The 16,241-nt window shown below is 38.2% G+C and overlaps 2 protein-coding genes across 2 annotated transcripts in view; one reads left to right on the top strand and one right to left on the bottom strand.

The window, feature by feature from the left end:
- Nucleotides 1-10,112, top strand: part of LOC146162917 (uncharacterized) — a 49,100-nt gene extending 38,988 nt beyond the window's left edge. Inside the window, exons 37-43 of the mRNA XM_083385334.1 lie at nucleotides 276-3,590; nucleotides 4,935-6,287; nucleotides 6,873-7,013; nucleotides 7,457-7,521; nucleotides 7,696-7,789; nucleotides 8,496-8,636; nucleotides 9,533-10,112. Of these exons, the coding sequence (XP_083241460.1) occupies nucleotides 276-3,590; nucleotides 4,935-6,287; nucleotides 6,873-7,013; nucleotides 7,457-7,521; nucleotides 7,696-7,789; nucleotides 8,496-8,636; nucleotides 9,533-9,682 (5,259 nt within the window). The 3' untranslated portion in view covers nucleotides 9,683-10,112. The remainder of the gene's footprint in view (nucleotides 1-275; nucleotides 3,591-4,934; nucleotides 6,288-6,872; nucleotides 7,014-7,456; nucleotides 7,522-7,695; nucleotides 7,790-8,495; nucleotides 8,637-9,532) is intronic.
- A 1,533-nt stretch (nucleotides 10,113-11,645) lies between these two features.
- LOC146162916 (microfibril-associated glycoprotein 4-like) lies at nucleotides 11,646-16,004 on the bottom strand. The gene is made up of 9 exons (XM_083384321.1): nucleotides 15,900-16,004; nucleotides 14,687-14,783; nucleotides 14,493-14,589; nucleotides 13,411-13,644; nucleotides 13,143-13,288; nucleotides 12,907-13,003; nucleotides 12,728-12,824; nucleotides 12,604-12,668; nucleotides 11,646-12,101 (listed from the first exon to the last, which is right to left on the bottom strand). Exons 2-9 carry the CDS (start codon nucleotides 14,699-14,701, stop codon nucleotides 11,848-11,850), a joined length of 1,005 nt encoding a protein of 334 aa, XP_083240447.1. The 5' UTR covers nucleotides 14,702-14,783; nucleotides 15,900-16,004; the 3' UTR covers nucleotides 11,646-11,847.
- Nucleotides 16,005-16,241: the final 237 nt, after the last annotated feature.

Here is a 16,241-nt window from a genome sequence, read left to right as displayed (position 1 = left end):
CTGTTGTTCTAAAGCTAATCAATACTACTTACTTATGTTAATTTTCCCATAATAATACGAAAAAAGACTTTGAAAACTCTGTTATATGCCCCTACAGCAATTGTAGCTCAGCCATCCTGATGGTTAAAACAATTAATGTTGAGCGAGCCTGGTTTAGCGATTGTGTTTGTGCCTTACACCTCACATTATCTGGTAAAAAGATTTATTTATTTTTTAAACTCCAAATAGAGATGATTGTTGTCTTTATGATTTAACTCATATATTTTTTTTTCCAGGTCGAACAACTTTCCGAAGTCGAAAAGCAAAACTTACGATTAAGACAGGAACTGAAAGAAGCGAAGCAGAGCGAAGCAACAACCAAGGAACCTGAAGAAAGCGACATCGAAGCTAAGTTAAAAGCTGCCGAGAAACAACTTTCCGATGCGCAGCGAAAACTCAAGGCTTCGCTCGTTTCGCGCAAAGCCGTGATGAACAAACTAAAAGAAGCGGAGAATCGCGCAAACATCGCCGAGAAGTTGAACGAGTCGTTGAGCTCCGAACAACAGAACGCTTCATCCTTTGATGATTCAAGCGCAAGTCTTGTCGATGAAAGTTTATTTAAAGCTGCCGAAAGTTCCCTGGAAGAAAAAGCAAGTGAGGTTAAAAACCTTGAAGCTGACATCTTAAGTTTGCGGGAAGAAAAACAGCAATTAACCGATCAAATACAGTCGGTTGTGGACCAAAAAACAATCCTGGAGCAAGAGGTTGCTTCTTTGATGGACAAAATGCAACTTAACAACTCTGAACATCTTGACATGATTAAAACCAAAGATGAACAATATTCAAAACTTGAAGAACAATTCAAATTAACCCAGGAGTGTTTAGAGGACATCACTAAGCAACAAGTAGGCAGCAAGGAGTCCGAAGTTGAATCCTTAAAGATGAAGATCGAAGAAGTTAGCGGGATGATGCAGGAGAAAGTTGAAGAAGTGAAGAGCTTGACTTTTGATCTTGCAAGTTCCATCGAAAGCAGAGATGAAGTTCAGCTTAAACTTGATCAATTGATGGCAACATCCGCTGCATCCAAGAAACAAACGGACTCTGAGATCTTCAGGATGCAAAAGAAGCTTGCGGAGGTTGACAAGTCGCGGGAAGAAGTTGTTGGAAGATATAAAGAAGAGGTTAACCGCATGACTTTGGATCTGCAGGAATCCAACACAAAGTTGTTGGCATCGGAAGAGCAGTTCCAGAAGATGAAGCAAGAATTTGAAGCTCAGATCGAAGAAATGCAGCGAGCTGTTTCCGACAAAGAGTCCGATCTTAATTCTGCTTCCAGGGAAATGGCTGCTTTGAAGGAAGAATGTGATTCTTTGAGTGAAAAACTGTCCACGAAGTCCAACGATCTCAACAAATGTGAAACAGAATTTGAAACATTGCGAGAAGAACTTTGCGCTAAAACAACTGAACTTCAATCAAATGTTGAAGAGCTGGAATCTTTGAAGCAAGAACGATCTTCGCTCCTTAAAGATGTTGATCAAAAATCACAGGAAGTCTATTTGCTTGAAGATCAATTGCGCCAGATAAAACAAAGCAGAAGCGAAGAAGATTCGCTCAACGCGAGCTTAAACCTCACCGAAGCGAAACTTTGCGAGATTTCCACCGAGAAAGAAAACCTCGAGCAAATCAGCTCCGAGAAACAATCGGAGATCGAGCGTCTCATGGCAACCGTGGAGGAGCTCAACACCTCCCTCCAGCGGGTCGAGTCGGAGCGGGAGAGCGTACACAAGGAGGAGCTACAGAGGTCGGAGCACGAGGACGGAAAAGTGATCCTGATGCAGCGGAAGTTAAAAGCCGCCCTCCTCTCCAGGAAGGAGCTCATGGCAGCATCCAAGCTGCAGGAGGAGAAGTTGCGGGAGCTACAGAGGAGAGTTGAGGAGGAGGGAAACATTCGAAATAAAGAGCAGGAAGATAAAAACGCGGAAGTTGCGGAGCTAAAATCTGAGAGCGATGATCTAAAGACGCGCTTGAAAGATAAAAAAGACGAAGTTTCGCTTCTGCATCAAAAATTGTTCGATCTTGAGCAAGAATCCTCCGCGAAGAAATCTTCACTTGAAGATGACAATAAAAAACTCCTCGAAGAAAAGTCCTCTTTGGAGCAGGAAGTTACGGATTGCCGGAGCAAGATCGTGAACTTGGAAGCTGAGATCTCGACTCTTCAAACCTGCAGCAAGGACATGAACGAAATGGTGGTTGCCATGGAAACAAGGACCAAGAAGATGGAGAAGACGATCTCGGAGCGTTCGGAAGCGCTCAGGTCGGCGCAGAAGTGCATCCGGAAGTTGGAGAAGAGTCAGGGAGATTCCGGGGATGTTCCCTCCATGAGGAAGAAGATCAAAGACACGGAAGAACAGAATAAAGAGCTTGAGGAAAGATGCAGGAATCTTGAGGCAGAGAAACGCGAGAAGATTGTGATGCTGGAGAAACTCGGGGAAGATTTCGAGAAACAATCGCTGGAGAGAGATGAAGCGACGCAAAGGTGCGATGAACTGAAAGCTCTTCTTCAGAAGTCGAACTCTGGGGATGCGGAGGCTGCTTCTCAGGACGAAGAGGCTGTTGGGAAGCTGGAAGCGGAACTTCGAGAGTTTAGAGATGATCACAAAGTTCTCGTCGATAATGAAGCGAATTTACGGGAACAAGTTTCAACTCTCATGGAGGAAAAATCAAAGTTGAGCGAGGAGCTTCTACAATTGCAACAAGAAGCTCAACGTTTAGCTCAGCAAATAAGCGATCTTCAAACCACGATAAATGACTTTGAGGCTGCCGAGAGGTCGAATGTTGCGATACAAAGTGAAACGCTGCAACAATCGAGTCCCGAGGATCAAGAACTTGTGAAGTTACGTCGGGATTTAATCGAAGAAACTCTGAAGCAGCTGAAGAAGACGCAGCCTGAATTATGGGAGCAGGAGCCAGGAATCAAGAAGCTCATCAACAAGATGGAGGAAGTCCTGCTAAAGTCCTCAGCACACAAGAAGTTTGCGGAGGAACTTTTGCTCAAGATCGAACAGCGTGAAGCAAAGGTGGCCGACCTTGAAGATCAAATATCTGACCTTGAGCGCAAGTTGTCGGCTCTTGAGGAGAGCGAAGCGTCGCAATCGGAAGAACTCGAGCGATTAAGAGAAGACAAAGCGGAGCTCGATAAAACGAAGCAAAAGTGCTCGGCGCTGCAGCGAGATTGCGATCATCTCAACTCTGCGTTCCAATCAGAGCTGGAGAGCCACGAGCAAGTCCGCAAGCGACTCGAGAAAGAAAACTCACTTGTCAAGGAGAAGTTGAGGGAGCGACGAAGATCCGAGTCCGCCAGCCTCCAAAGGATGAAGTCCTCCGAGGAGTCAAAGTGCTCCGATCTTGAAGCCAGAATAAATGACCTTGAGGCACAACTGGATGAGTCGAAGAAGACTCGCGATGAAGTGGAGGTGGCACTGGAGGGCGCTAAGGAGTCACACAAGGATGAAGTTGGAAGATTGAAGAAAGATGCGGAGGAAATGAAGTCGGAGGAAGATAAACTCCGGAAGAAAATCGATGAACTTGAACTCCAACTCGTAACTTTACAAGTAAGTTGAAAGAAATAAACAATTACGAAAAACTTGCGACTCAAATAATTCCAACATGATCTTCGACCTAAATTCTAGTTCAGTGGTTCTTAACCTTTTAAGTGTTGTTACCAAACTTCGTATAATCACCCTATTTAAAATGACGACACCCAATCAATTAATGAAGAAACAACTTTAGAACGGCCTTGTTATTTTAATTCAAACAAACAAGACGTGGCTCATAATAATTAAATTCAAAGTTATTTATGTTAATTCCCTATGTCCGGGTTTCTCAACCGTGGCCCTCGGCCCCCCTGGGCGCACGAAACGGTCATTGGGGGGGCACGGGCATAACTCTCTTGCTAAATATTACGAAACCAAAATGTTACTATTTTCAAAATTTACTAGTTAACTTAATTTTGTGTTTTTTATTTTAACTGTAAACCTTTCTTTTAACGTTTTGTAACCCATTTTTCTGACACGTTCTTTGACTTGTCATTAGTGATGTTTAAAGTAAAATATTGAATCATTTTTATTCTTTTCATCGCGGAAAATTACGCCTAATTGAACGTTCGCGAGTGGCATGTTTGGTTAAAAGGCTGCCGCAAACAATTACTGCGCTGCTTTATACGGAGCCACTAGCCATGCAGTGCGGTGTTAGGGTTTTTTCGGGCGCCCAATTATTACTTGCCGATACCCAACCATCAAGTGTCCGGCAAATGTTACTAGGCGAGAAACTAGTGTGTAATGCCAGGTGAAATGGTTTGCAATTTCGGGCGTTCAGTTGCAAAAGAAACATTCCATCGTAAAACAATAAGGTATGCTGTTACTCAAGGTCAATTTTAGGCCAACATTCAAAGAGGTTATACGGTATACACAGTTTATTTGTCAAGTAGGCTAATAGTACACATTAATAAAGCGAAAATCGAGAAATCATCTCGACGAATGCTTGGCTCAGTACAAAACAGAGCCGAACATAAAAATAGCTTGGCGGAATACAAAAACAAGATTTGTAATGACTAACTATGTTAATTTAAAGTAAAATGACTTATTTTTTAATTTTTTAAAATTAAGTGCATTTATTCGTTGAATAATGGCTGTATTTTGCGTGAAGAAGTAAAACAATTAAAAATACGTTAAACACAATGTTAGGCAGGTGGGGCACGAGGGCCGCGAGCCTTCGATGGGGGCCACGATCATAAAAGGTTAAGAACCACTGTTAAAAAAAACAAAAACAAAAAACAAATTGAGTCGACTGTTGTGAATCTTTCCGGTTCGTTATACTCCATCTTAACTTAAGCAGTTTCCGCCTTTCTACTTTTTGCGTCGTTCAGTGATTGTTTGGTAACAATTGTTTTTGTTCAGGAACAAAAGGCTGAAGCTGTGGAGGATCTCGAGCGAGCATCCGAGAAGTTTGAAGCGGATCAAGAAGATGCGAGGTCGGAGCTCGAGAGGACTTCCTCCCAGTTGTCGGATGCGAGGATCAGGATCAAACAAGAGGAGGAGAAAGTCGAATTTCTGACCTCTGACCTTGGAAGATCAAGGAGCGAGCTGGAGGAGCTCAAAACGATTCTCGAGAACCAAGAGAAGGAGGAGCTTGATTCTGTACTCCGGGAGCGAGATGACAAGAATGGGATCCAGGAGGAATCGATGCAGAAGTCCCCGGACCTCCACCACGAGATGAGGAAGAGGGAGAAGATGATCTCGGAGCTCGTGTCGGACTGCAAAAGGCTCAAGTCGGAGCTTGGAGCATCCTCCGGTGAAAACAATGCCCTGAAGACGGAAGTTGCTCGGCTCCTCTCACAGACGCGCTCCCTGGGGGTCCTCCGGACTCAATACGAGACGAACGAAAACCACCTCAAGTCTGAGCTCTCTGAGAAGGATCGCCTCATCCACCGACAACAAGAAGAACTAGAGCAGATGAGGAGGCAGGTGAGGACTCTCCTGGAGAGCTACGGAGCAGGGAGCGTCCCGGAGGTCAACGCGCTCCTCATCGCCTACGTGGACGACATCCGGAGGCTCAAGATCGAGATCCGAGAGAAGAACGAAGAGATCGAGAACATCCGGAGCGACCTTGAGGCGCTTCAAGGTGAAAAAAGTGACCTTGAAGCTGCAAGCCAGAAGTCTCGTGAAAATGTCGAGAAACTTACGGGAGAGGTTGTTGCCTGGAAACAGAAGGTTGAAGATGTTGGCGAGGAGCGGAGAAGATGCGAGGAAGAACGTCAGCTCCTGGAGGAAGAGTTGGAAAGCTCCCAGAGGAGGTGGGAGGAGGAGAAGACGCGGCTCATCATGAACATCCAGGAGCAGGGGGAAACGATCCAGGAGCTCACTTCATCATCAAAGTTGCTGGAGGAGAAAGAAGCCGAGATCCAGGGTCTCCATGACAACGCGATCCAGATACAGAAGGAGTTTCATTGCAAGGAAGAGGAAGTCGTGATCCTGAGGAGCCAGATCGAGTCCGCAGTGGCATCCATCGCTAAGGAAGGATCAGTATTCCAGGGTCTTCTAGCAATCGCATCACCCAAGCTCGTCCGCGACCAGCATCAATTATCTTCCGCTGATGTCCCCGGTGATCGACTGAAGCTACAGATCGATCTTCTGGGATCCGCTCTTGCCATGAAGTCCTCTCCATCTCGGGAAGACCTTCAGGAAGAGATAAGGATTATCAGGGAGCAATACTCCGCGTCCGAGCAGCGACTCCAGTCTCTCTCCATCCAGGTGAGTCTTCAGTGATCTAATATTCAACCACAATCGTTCAAAGTTGCAAATATTCAGCCTCGTATTTATCTGTTGGTGCTGGGCCCCGAACGTTGCTGAATAAGGCTCCGTTGACAGAAAAAAGTTATTTTCAGGAAAATTTTAATTAAAACTTTTAAAAGAGCCCAGCAAGTTTAAAATTCTGTAATTTTTCTCGAATTTAGTTAGGCCACCTTCTAAAACTACCTTTTACATTTTTCACGGGGGGCGTGTCTTAATTCATAAAGAATGTGTCTCCGAAGTCAAAATTAAATCTCTAATTTGAGTTTCTGGGTAATCATTAAAATAATGTGGTCTGTATTACTCGAACCTGCCCTGTGGACCACCATGGGACTAAGGGCCGCTGTTACAAACGTTGTTAGGAAATGACCCTTCCAAGGAAGTTGTTGTCAACCTTGCAATGTTTGCAAAAATGCAATAAAATAAATTGAATCTTAAAGGTCTTTAAAGTCGTAATAAAAACACAGGAGTTCAACTGACCAATAAGTAACACAAACATTATATGTGGCTCCCATAGTGTTGCTGATCTACAATTTGTTGCTTTAGTTCGAGCAGGCGTTGTCGGATCGCGAGCATTTCCACTCACAGCTTGTGGAAGCGAGCCGAGTCGTTCAACAACTACAAGCTCAGTACAACAACCTCCACATCAACCACGAAAACGCACTTCGACACATAGAACAGCTCAAGGTACGGACTGGACAGCTGGATAATTATAATTCTAGTTTCCTAATTCAAAGATTTAAAGCAAATTTCACACTCTAATCTATTTTGTGAATTGCTTGTGCTCTAATTCTAGTTTTACCAAAAACGCTAATTTTGTCCAACGGCATTTTAGTCTCTCAGTCGAAACAAAGAATTTAAAAAAATATTCTAAATGGCTATGCTAAAACGTATAAACATAAGAATATTTACCGTTCACATTCTGGTGAAAAAAAAAGCGATTTAAACTAAATTGATTGTGAATTAATTAAATGTAGTTTGAGTTCAAATTCTAGTTTGTTTTTAGTTTTTAAGAATTCGATAATTCGTATTTCAATGTAAATCGGTAAATAAAATCCTTAAGCTCCGGACAAAAATCGGTCTAAAACAGCATATTTTCCAAAAATAATCGAATTATTTCGTGTTTTCAGGCAAAAGAACAACAAGACAACTCAACTTCTGATCAAAATCCCAACTATGAGCTTGTTAAAGAAAGGTGAGTTGTAATATAAAGTTGGAATGCAAGATTTACAATTATCTGGAAGCCTTTTATGACCACAATACCACAATATGGCGCCCAACGGCCCATACCATCTCCTAATGGTTTATCTTATTTAACCCATTTATATATTTTTTGTGTTAGATAACCCTGTTTAAATGTTGATGATAGGTTGGAGGAGACTCACAACGAGAAGATGCGCCTCTCGGATCGGATCGCTCTCATGGAGGATCAACTTCAGGAGGAGATAAACAGGAGGTTGCAGGTGAACAAACAGAACACAACCTCTGCCTTATTTAACGCTTACAATTCCTACACCGATGTATTACTGGGTTCGAACCTCGCTATAAACTGGTGTTTTCTAGCCTTGTTTGACACATAGAACTAGTTTCTGTCTAACTTCTTAAGAAAGTAAACCTCAGAAATAATTTTACTCCAACAATTTATAGAAGGTTGCAGTGAGATGTTTAAATAACAACGCAAAGACAGAAAAACAATATCGTTGAAATGGTCTTAAAGTTTTACGTTTTGAACGTTAAGGTTGGACATTTACTTGTGACCCTTGCATAAATTTCACCGCTTTTATTTATTTGCCAAAATTTTTACTTTGAACGAATCTAAGTTTAAACATCAACTATAATACAACTTATGGTTGTTTTTCGACACTTTAGTTTGAACCTGTGTAGCTCAGTTAGTAGGGCAACGATCTCTTACGGCCGAGGTCGTGAGTTCGAACCTCACTGCAGGCTAGTTGTTTTTCTACTCTGCCCTTCTTGCATCATAGATCAACTGATTTGGTGAGTCTATAATGGCTTTTCGGAGTACTATTGATACGTAAGCCGTAATGAACTGGTTCACAGTTGTTAAAGACATGTTTGTCTGTTTTTTTATCCAAAAATACTACTCATTTAGAAAATAACGTTTATTTTTATTTTACAAACTATTGTAATATTTTTTCTGTTTTGATCTAGACTGAGGAGCGATGTAGGTTGGATGTTGAGGAAGCCTGGAGGCAAGTCAAGGATGCAGGAAGATCGACATCCATCAACATGGAGGAAGCGGCATCTGATGAAGATCAGCTCCTCATCAAACCAACCTCATTCACAAGAAAGGTAAAAAACAACAGAAAACTACGTTAAAATGAGCGGAAATCCAATTACATTGAGCTATTACACCGAAAAGCCATCGCAGACTCACCGAATCTGTCGATCAATGATGTAAGCAGTGCAGACTAGAAAAACAACTGGCCTGCAGTGAGGTTCGAACTCACGACCTCCGGTCAAGCCGGGACCGTCGCTCTACCAACTGAGCTATGCAGGCTCAGAAGGGAACGAGTCGAGAAATAACCATACGCCAATGCTTGCTCAATTTGTTAGTACAAGCAGCTTCATAACGAAGGGGATCGCCAGTATCATATCATTATACAATGAAACATATTTACACACATGTGAGTGTTAACAACTGAGATCTAGCCCTTCTGAAGCTACTTTTCGATTACGGCTTGCGTATCATTAGTACACCGAAAGCCATCGCAGAAGCAGCTTCAGAAGGGCTCGATCTCAGTTGTTAACATTCACATGTTTGTACATATGTTTCATTGAGCTATTTGATAAATAGTCGTTTTAGCTTTGTTTTTTTTACCGACTTCCTGTTATTAAAAAAAAACTTTCTTTTTTCTTTTTTTTGCATTAGTTTGTTTATCGTTATAATGGCATTTCCAAGGATCTTAGGCAAGGGCGCCTAACTTGTGGCGCATGAGCTCACTTTTCAACGATATTTAGAAAAACCTTTAACAAAAATTTAAGTAACTTAGAGCTAGAGGTTAGTTTAACTTTTATCAGATTAATCGCAAAAATTTTTTTTTGTGGCGCTTCTGAATAAGAAGTGAAGAAATTTTATGAAAAATAAAAGGTTGTCCATTAACAAACGCCAAACCTTGAGTAACAATAAGAATAATAATCTGTATATTGTCTGCCATTCACACGTCACAAACGACCCATTGTTGCAGATCTCGCGTTCCAAGTCTGGAATCTTGAGTCGAATTTGTTCTCGAACCCCGATGCGACGTCACTTCCGTCCATTATCAACAAAAGCGCTCGTCGCCATTTATCTTATTTTTATTCACGCTTTTAGTTTGAAATGTGCCGCTGGATTATAACTTAAACGGTACTTTCGCTATTTTTAACAAAAAACATAAATATTTCGCAAAAAAACGATTTCAAACACTTTGTTTTAGAATGCTGAAAATTCGGTCGCAATAAGTATATATTTAAATATTTTAACAAAGCTACCACTGTGACGAAACAGTTATTCTTTCTTTCAAATGTTTAGTCATAGTTTATTTATTTGTTAAGAAACAATTTAAAGAGATATTTATTTGATTTCAACTTAAAGGGGATTCTTTGTTAAATTTTGTGCAATATTACAGTTACGTTGGGTGCTTGCAATGTGCAGATGTTTTATGCGTTAAATAAACTTGCTGCAAGTTTGTGTATTTATAATAGAATGTTCTGAGCGAATACTTATTTGATTTAACACAATGTGAAGACGCTTATATTTTTATTGTACAATAAATCTATAGCGACCTGGCAAAATGCACTTTAAAGTGAAACGGCGACTTGTTCAGTTTCCATTTAGTGGAGTTGAGAATAGATAGCACGGTGGTCAGTGGCGGCGCCAAAGGTACAAGGGCGTCAAAATGAGGCTTACAAATGCCAAAATACTTTTGCTTCTTCTTTAAATGCAATAATCTATTAAATTTGAATTGTTTTCCCCTTATAAAGTGAGGTATATTATGTTAATGTAATAAAAAATATGATTAAACCTGGAGTAGGGGGCGCAAAATACCCTGGCTACGCCCCTGACGATGCTTAATGTTTCCCTGGTGAAATATAGACAGTATAGCCTACACAATTGGCCATAAAATTGCCACCTGTTTGAATTCCAAAGCGTTTGTGAGTGTGAAAGCATTAGATTATGTTTTAAAACATGTTTAGTCAATTATGTGCTGTTGTGGGACACGAGTTTAGTAGTTGAAGTTTCTGACTCTCGTTTTAAGGTTGCGTGCGTATAACTCGTTAGCCAACCACAATGCTTCTGGTGATTATTAATTGTATTATCTGATAAGCGAAACACCCAGTTGATACTATAGAAGGCGGACAAGTTATCATATAGGAGATGCTACTTGCAATATCAAAGTTACGAACAACAAGACGATAACTGAGAAGACGTATTTTCTTACAAGCAGATAGCGGTCTTAAGTACACAAATCCCTGTGCTGACAGCACAGAGATAATGCAAGCCAGTAACTACCTTGCACTTTGGAGCGAGTAGGCAATAAATCTGTGGCATAAGCAATACATCACAAAATTTACTGTAAACACAATCTCTTAGTCGGTAAATTATAGTCGTGCGCTCTACACTGTGTACATCATATAGGGATTAAATTTTATAAAACCTAAATCAAAAATATACATTATTAATATTTGTAGTGTGGCTATAAATAACATAGATATTTAATCTAGCTGGAAAAGTTAAAATTCAAGAAAGTGCTTCATAGGTTCTCATTCGAACAGGGCAAACAATTTCCATGATTTATTCCTTATTCTATCATTTGCTCTTGATAGATGCTATTTCACCATCTCAAGCAGGTTTTATTAAACAGGGGTGCTTACACCCCCAAGGAGTGCGAAAACTGTTCCAAGGGGCTGCGGGGATGCTGAATCAAACACACAAAATGTATTACTGTAATTTATTTTAATACTAAGTTAAATGTCAAGCTAACTCATATTTTGACATTGTGTGTTACAGTTAAGTACCACTGATCTAGTGTGATTGATTGCTTGGCAAGTATAAGACAATGAGGATTCAACAGATAATCATCGTAACAAACCAATGTTACGCTTCAAATTTCACTTATGGCAACTTTCTGATGCTACCTGGGATATAGCTGGAATGATTTATTGCTTTTAATATGGCTACATTCGCTATCAGAAAAGGTTTAATCAAGGCTTATTGTATAGGTATTGGTCAAATGCAAATTGATTTTTAAGGTTTAAGGTTTTTCATTTTTCAAAGTTTGCAAGACACATGTGATTGCTCAGCACGTTTATTATATTTGTGTTTAGCGCACATATTCCACAACTACACCATTTAAATCAATGAAGGCATTAAACAACTGCAGAATTATAAATACAATTGGTGAAGGATTAATATGTATAATTATATAAACAACAACAAAACTGAAGTCAGCAAAGATGATCGTATTACCAAATAGGAAAATTATAGTCACTACTGGTGTATTATTGGTCTTATTTTGTTCATTTAATATTTTTGTCTAACTTTAAACTCTATTGACTTTACTGAGTAATGATGGCCGAGCCATGTTTTCCACACAACACCATCTGCATATGAATCATGTGGCCCACTGAGATACAAGCCATTAGGGTTGGTTTGGTGGCAACCTTTATACCACCAAGCCCCTTTGTATTTCTCGGCACAATCTCCATTGCTAGCTTCGTCTTGTTCTTTATCTCTTGTTGAGAACTTCATTCCGTTGTGGTAGGTCAGGCTGTCACCTGTGTGCGAAAAAAGGGCCTAATATTATTTTTGCAGTATTTTAAGATTTTGACCTATTGACGAGTTTGATAAGTTTCTTAATATCTCCCAGCAATGTAAAACATTTTTACTTAAGCAACTGCAATTGAAGATACACAATGTGGTTTAACTGGGTTTTGCTGACCTAGATATAGAGATTATTTAGAGTCTTATTAAATGATTATTGTAAATTTTATTTCATGGAGGGAGTAAACAGTTACTTTACAAATAAGTGAAGAAGTAAACAAAATGAAAATTTTAAAGTTTAAGTCAATTGAAAGTGGTTCACATAGTCAAATGTTTTGGTGGTTCTGCTTCAGATTTTTACTTAAACATGTTTTTATAGACCAGCACTACAAAGTAAAATAGTAAAAAGTTGGGTTTTCTGTTCTGGAAGCGAATATATTGGCTTTAATAAAACTTAAAAAGCAAATTTGCCTGTAGGTGTAGTTTTTACAATTTTAACTCTAAGTCTAAACCAACCTGCATTGCCGTAATAACCTGACACGTTCATTCTGTAACCACTCCCTCCGTCCACTCTGAATGAACTAAAACACCAATTTATCACACAAGTGAATATATTTTACCAAATGTTGCGTTAATTCACCTGTACTTGGCGTATCTCGATTGACCTTCAAAATCTGACATGTCGACACGAAGTTCGAACTCTCCTTGTGAAAGTAGTTGGTGAAGGTTTTCAAGACCTTTTAAAACAAGTCACTGATATAAAAACCTACAATTTCCAACTTTTTTAATCACAACTAAACTAGTTTAATTTTAACTGACCAAGCCAATATTCATTATTCTTGTCACCGAAGCCGTTCACATAATCGTTCCAGTATCGATAAAATTCCTCTGAACCATCGGTTCGTTTCTGGAACACCTGGAATATTTAATTATACTTTGTAAGCCAATACCTGTTTTTAAAATAACATACTTAGCTATTGACACAAATAATCTAAATGGCCCATTTTTATATTTTTTAGAAAAAAAAGGTTTATATTTATCTTGGATAAACTTACAATCCATCCAGGTTTGTCATCAGTGTTTAAATCACAAAAAACGTTTAATGATTTGCTTCGATTGGAGAAAGGATAAATTGTGTAAACTCCGTCACTTGTTTCTCCGCTTTTCCAAACATCTTCGCAACTTGTGTTTTTCAATCGCTCTTTGTCAAAAAAATAGGGAAGAAATTTAGACAAGCATAACAAATAGTATAACTATTACCAGCTTATAGCATTTATACACTACATTGTAGAATTAAATTTAAAAAAAATGTTATTTGTTCACCTGACTCTTGGTTGCATTGAGTTTTTAGATTCTCTAACTCTTGTTGGAGGTCATCTTGTTCAATTTGAAGGTCATCATGTTTAGTTTGAAGGTCATCCAGCTCTTGTTGAAGTTGTTTAACATCGGGACAAGGACAGAAAGTTTTGTTGATGTTGTCAGGCAAACTCACACCGGGATTGGTCGGTTGGTTGCCGGGGACTTCACATTGCAACCAAACCGAAGAAATCTCACAAACTAAACCAAGAAAAAACAAACTTGTAGAAAGTTTAAAGACCAACATTTCTGTGACTGCTCTGCTCACTTCAAAATAACTCCTGTTCAGAAACTTTTGTGAAAGTCATATGTAGCCCTTTGTATTTTGAAGTTAAATATTGACTCTTCCCATATTTCTAATTCACTGTAAGTTGGTGTGGCCAAGTTTGCAAATATTTCTTAAGGTTTTGTCCAAAATAGATGGTAATATGTGAATGCAATGAAAAGCATTGTTTGTTAATTCAAGTAAATATTAGCTTTGTTGAGATATTCTTAAAATAAGCTTTTGATTTGAATGTGTTTAATAGCTACTTTTTAATAAAATTCAAACACAGGTTCCAACAACTATTTCTGGATCAAATAATGTTCAACTATTCCTTAAAATGGATGAAATAATTGTAGTTACTCACAATTCACAATATCAGCAAACAGTCCCGTATATTCCTTTCAAACTTCTCATTTAACCTTATTGTGTTTATTTTTCTTATGATTTTAATTCAATTATCAGAAATTGTAGTCTTTTCTTTGAATTTTTGTGGCAAATTAATAATGCATTCATTATTTTGATATGCAGTACACATTAGACAAACTCAAATAGTATCCTTTTTTTATAAAACAGTGACATCTAAGACGTCTTTACGTAATAACGTCAGACAGAAAATAGGGGCATTCTCTAAGTTAAAATTTTGGTACCCCCCCCTTTTTTGGAGTTGGTCTGTTTTGTTGACTTGATGAAGAGTGATGTCTGTTTTTTAATTCGTTAAACAATCTATTTTGAATTGCACTTCTACGATTTCAATCACAAAAATACAGCAACCCAAACAATTCACCTATACTTGGCGTATCTTGATTCTCCTTCAAAATCTGACATGTTGACACGAAGTTCGAACTCTGCTTGTGAAAGTAGTTGGGAAAGGTTTTCAAGACCTTTTGAAACAAGTTACTTTAAAACATTAGCAAGATAACGCCTTAAATGTCATTTTCGTTTAAATTCAAAAAAATATTGAATTGTAATTTTACTCACCAAGCCAATATTCATTGTTCTTGTCACCGAAGTCGTCTACATAATGGTCAAAGTATCGATAAAAACATACTGAACCATCGGTTCGTTTCTGGAAAACCTGGAATTAAAGCTTTTTTTCAGGAAATGTATTTTGTACAAATTTACTTAAATCTACTCCTAGCTGCACATTATGTGTTGTATGCTTATGAAACAATTATCATGGTGTTATAAATAGTTCAATTATTGACACAGCCGACAATTTTACCCAAATCAGCTGCAATTTTAAGAATGATGAAATGTAATTAAATTATAAAAATATATTATGTGCAACGGATCACTATAACAGTGTTGTCCGTTCAATCTCAGCTTCTGACCGAACAAGAAAACAGCTCATTAAAGTATTTTGACCAAAACTACCAAACGTACTTAATTTCAAAAAAAGTTGCGGTACATTTTTCATAAACAGTTGTTTACAAATTTTTAATTCAATTATTACCCTTAGTGCAAAGCACGGAGTAAACTGGACCGGGGGGCGATTGTTGTATATTTAAATATTGGTTTTAAGAGTATTGCGTAGTTTATGGTTAGTTTCTATTTAAAATATTTAAACGCACATAGTTTTTAATAACTGACTTTTTTGTAAATATTTGGAAAACAAGAAAACTCCAAACATAATTTGTTTAATTTGTAGTTTAATTAACCAAAATTATTGGTTTAAATGATATTACCTAAAAATAATTCCAGAGATGACAGTATTAGCAAAAAAAAATATTAAGTTAAAAAGTAAAAATATTTTGATTTAAATTTACCTTCAGTAAAACACTGTTTTGCAAGAAACGCAAAATTTGAAATTTCTATGGTTGGCACTGTAAGTCTAACGTACTATTTGAAAGGCTATACAAGAATAAAGTTTAAACCACTCTAAATAGGCTTAATATGGCAAATATTAAACAATTGAAAGTATTTTATATAGGCAGTTTAAAACCTACTTATACTACGGTCAGCTTATTAGATCAAAAATATAGCAATGTTGGATTTGCATGATTTGAAAATTTGACATCAATATAATGTTAAACTAAACAGAGTATTGTAAATAAACTTTTAATATGTTTGATGCCCAATTTAACTAAATAATCTTAATTAAGTCATCTTAAAGCTGTGACTACTTCAGCTAATACAACACTGTGCAAATGTAGTGTGTTGTTTTTAGTCAAACATTTTAATTATTATTTACCTTATTTTGTTCTTTCAGTGGTAATATCTTGTTTCCACAGGATTCATGTCTTGTTAAGTTTACATGTTGTTGTTCGGAAAGTTGTTTAGTCAAACCTGTCCCATAAATTATACTCATGTTTACCGATTTCTACTGATTGTTAATTTTTCAAACACAATATTAGAAAGGAACATTGGTAAGGTTTTGCAATCATCACTCGGATTTGTAGTGTAAGGTAATATATCTGAAGATTGTTTTCAATGGTTGATTTAGTTTCAAATTTAAGAAAAAGTAAAACAAATAAATGCGAACTTTTATACCAATTAATCCTTGGCATAAAATGACCAAATAATCACTCAGCAA

The sequence above is a fragment of the Ascidiella aspersa genome, chromosome 3 (genome assembly GCF_963924565.1).
Source record: "Ascidiella aspersa chromosome 3, kaAscAspe10.2, whole genome shotgun sequence".
In the NCBI taxonomy this organism is placed as follows: domain Eukaryota; kingdom Metazoa; phylum Chordata; class Ascidiacea; order Phlebobranchia; family Ascidiidae; genus Ascidiella; species Ascidiella aspersa.
Note: the sequence above shows the minus strand (reverse complement) of the source record. Positions and strands in the feature narration are given on the sequence as shown.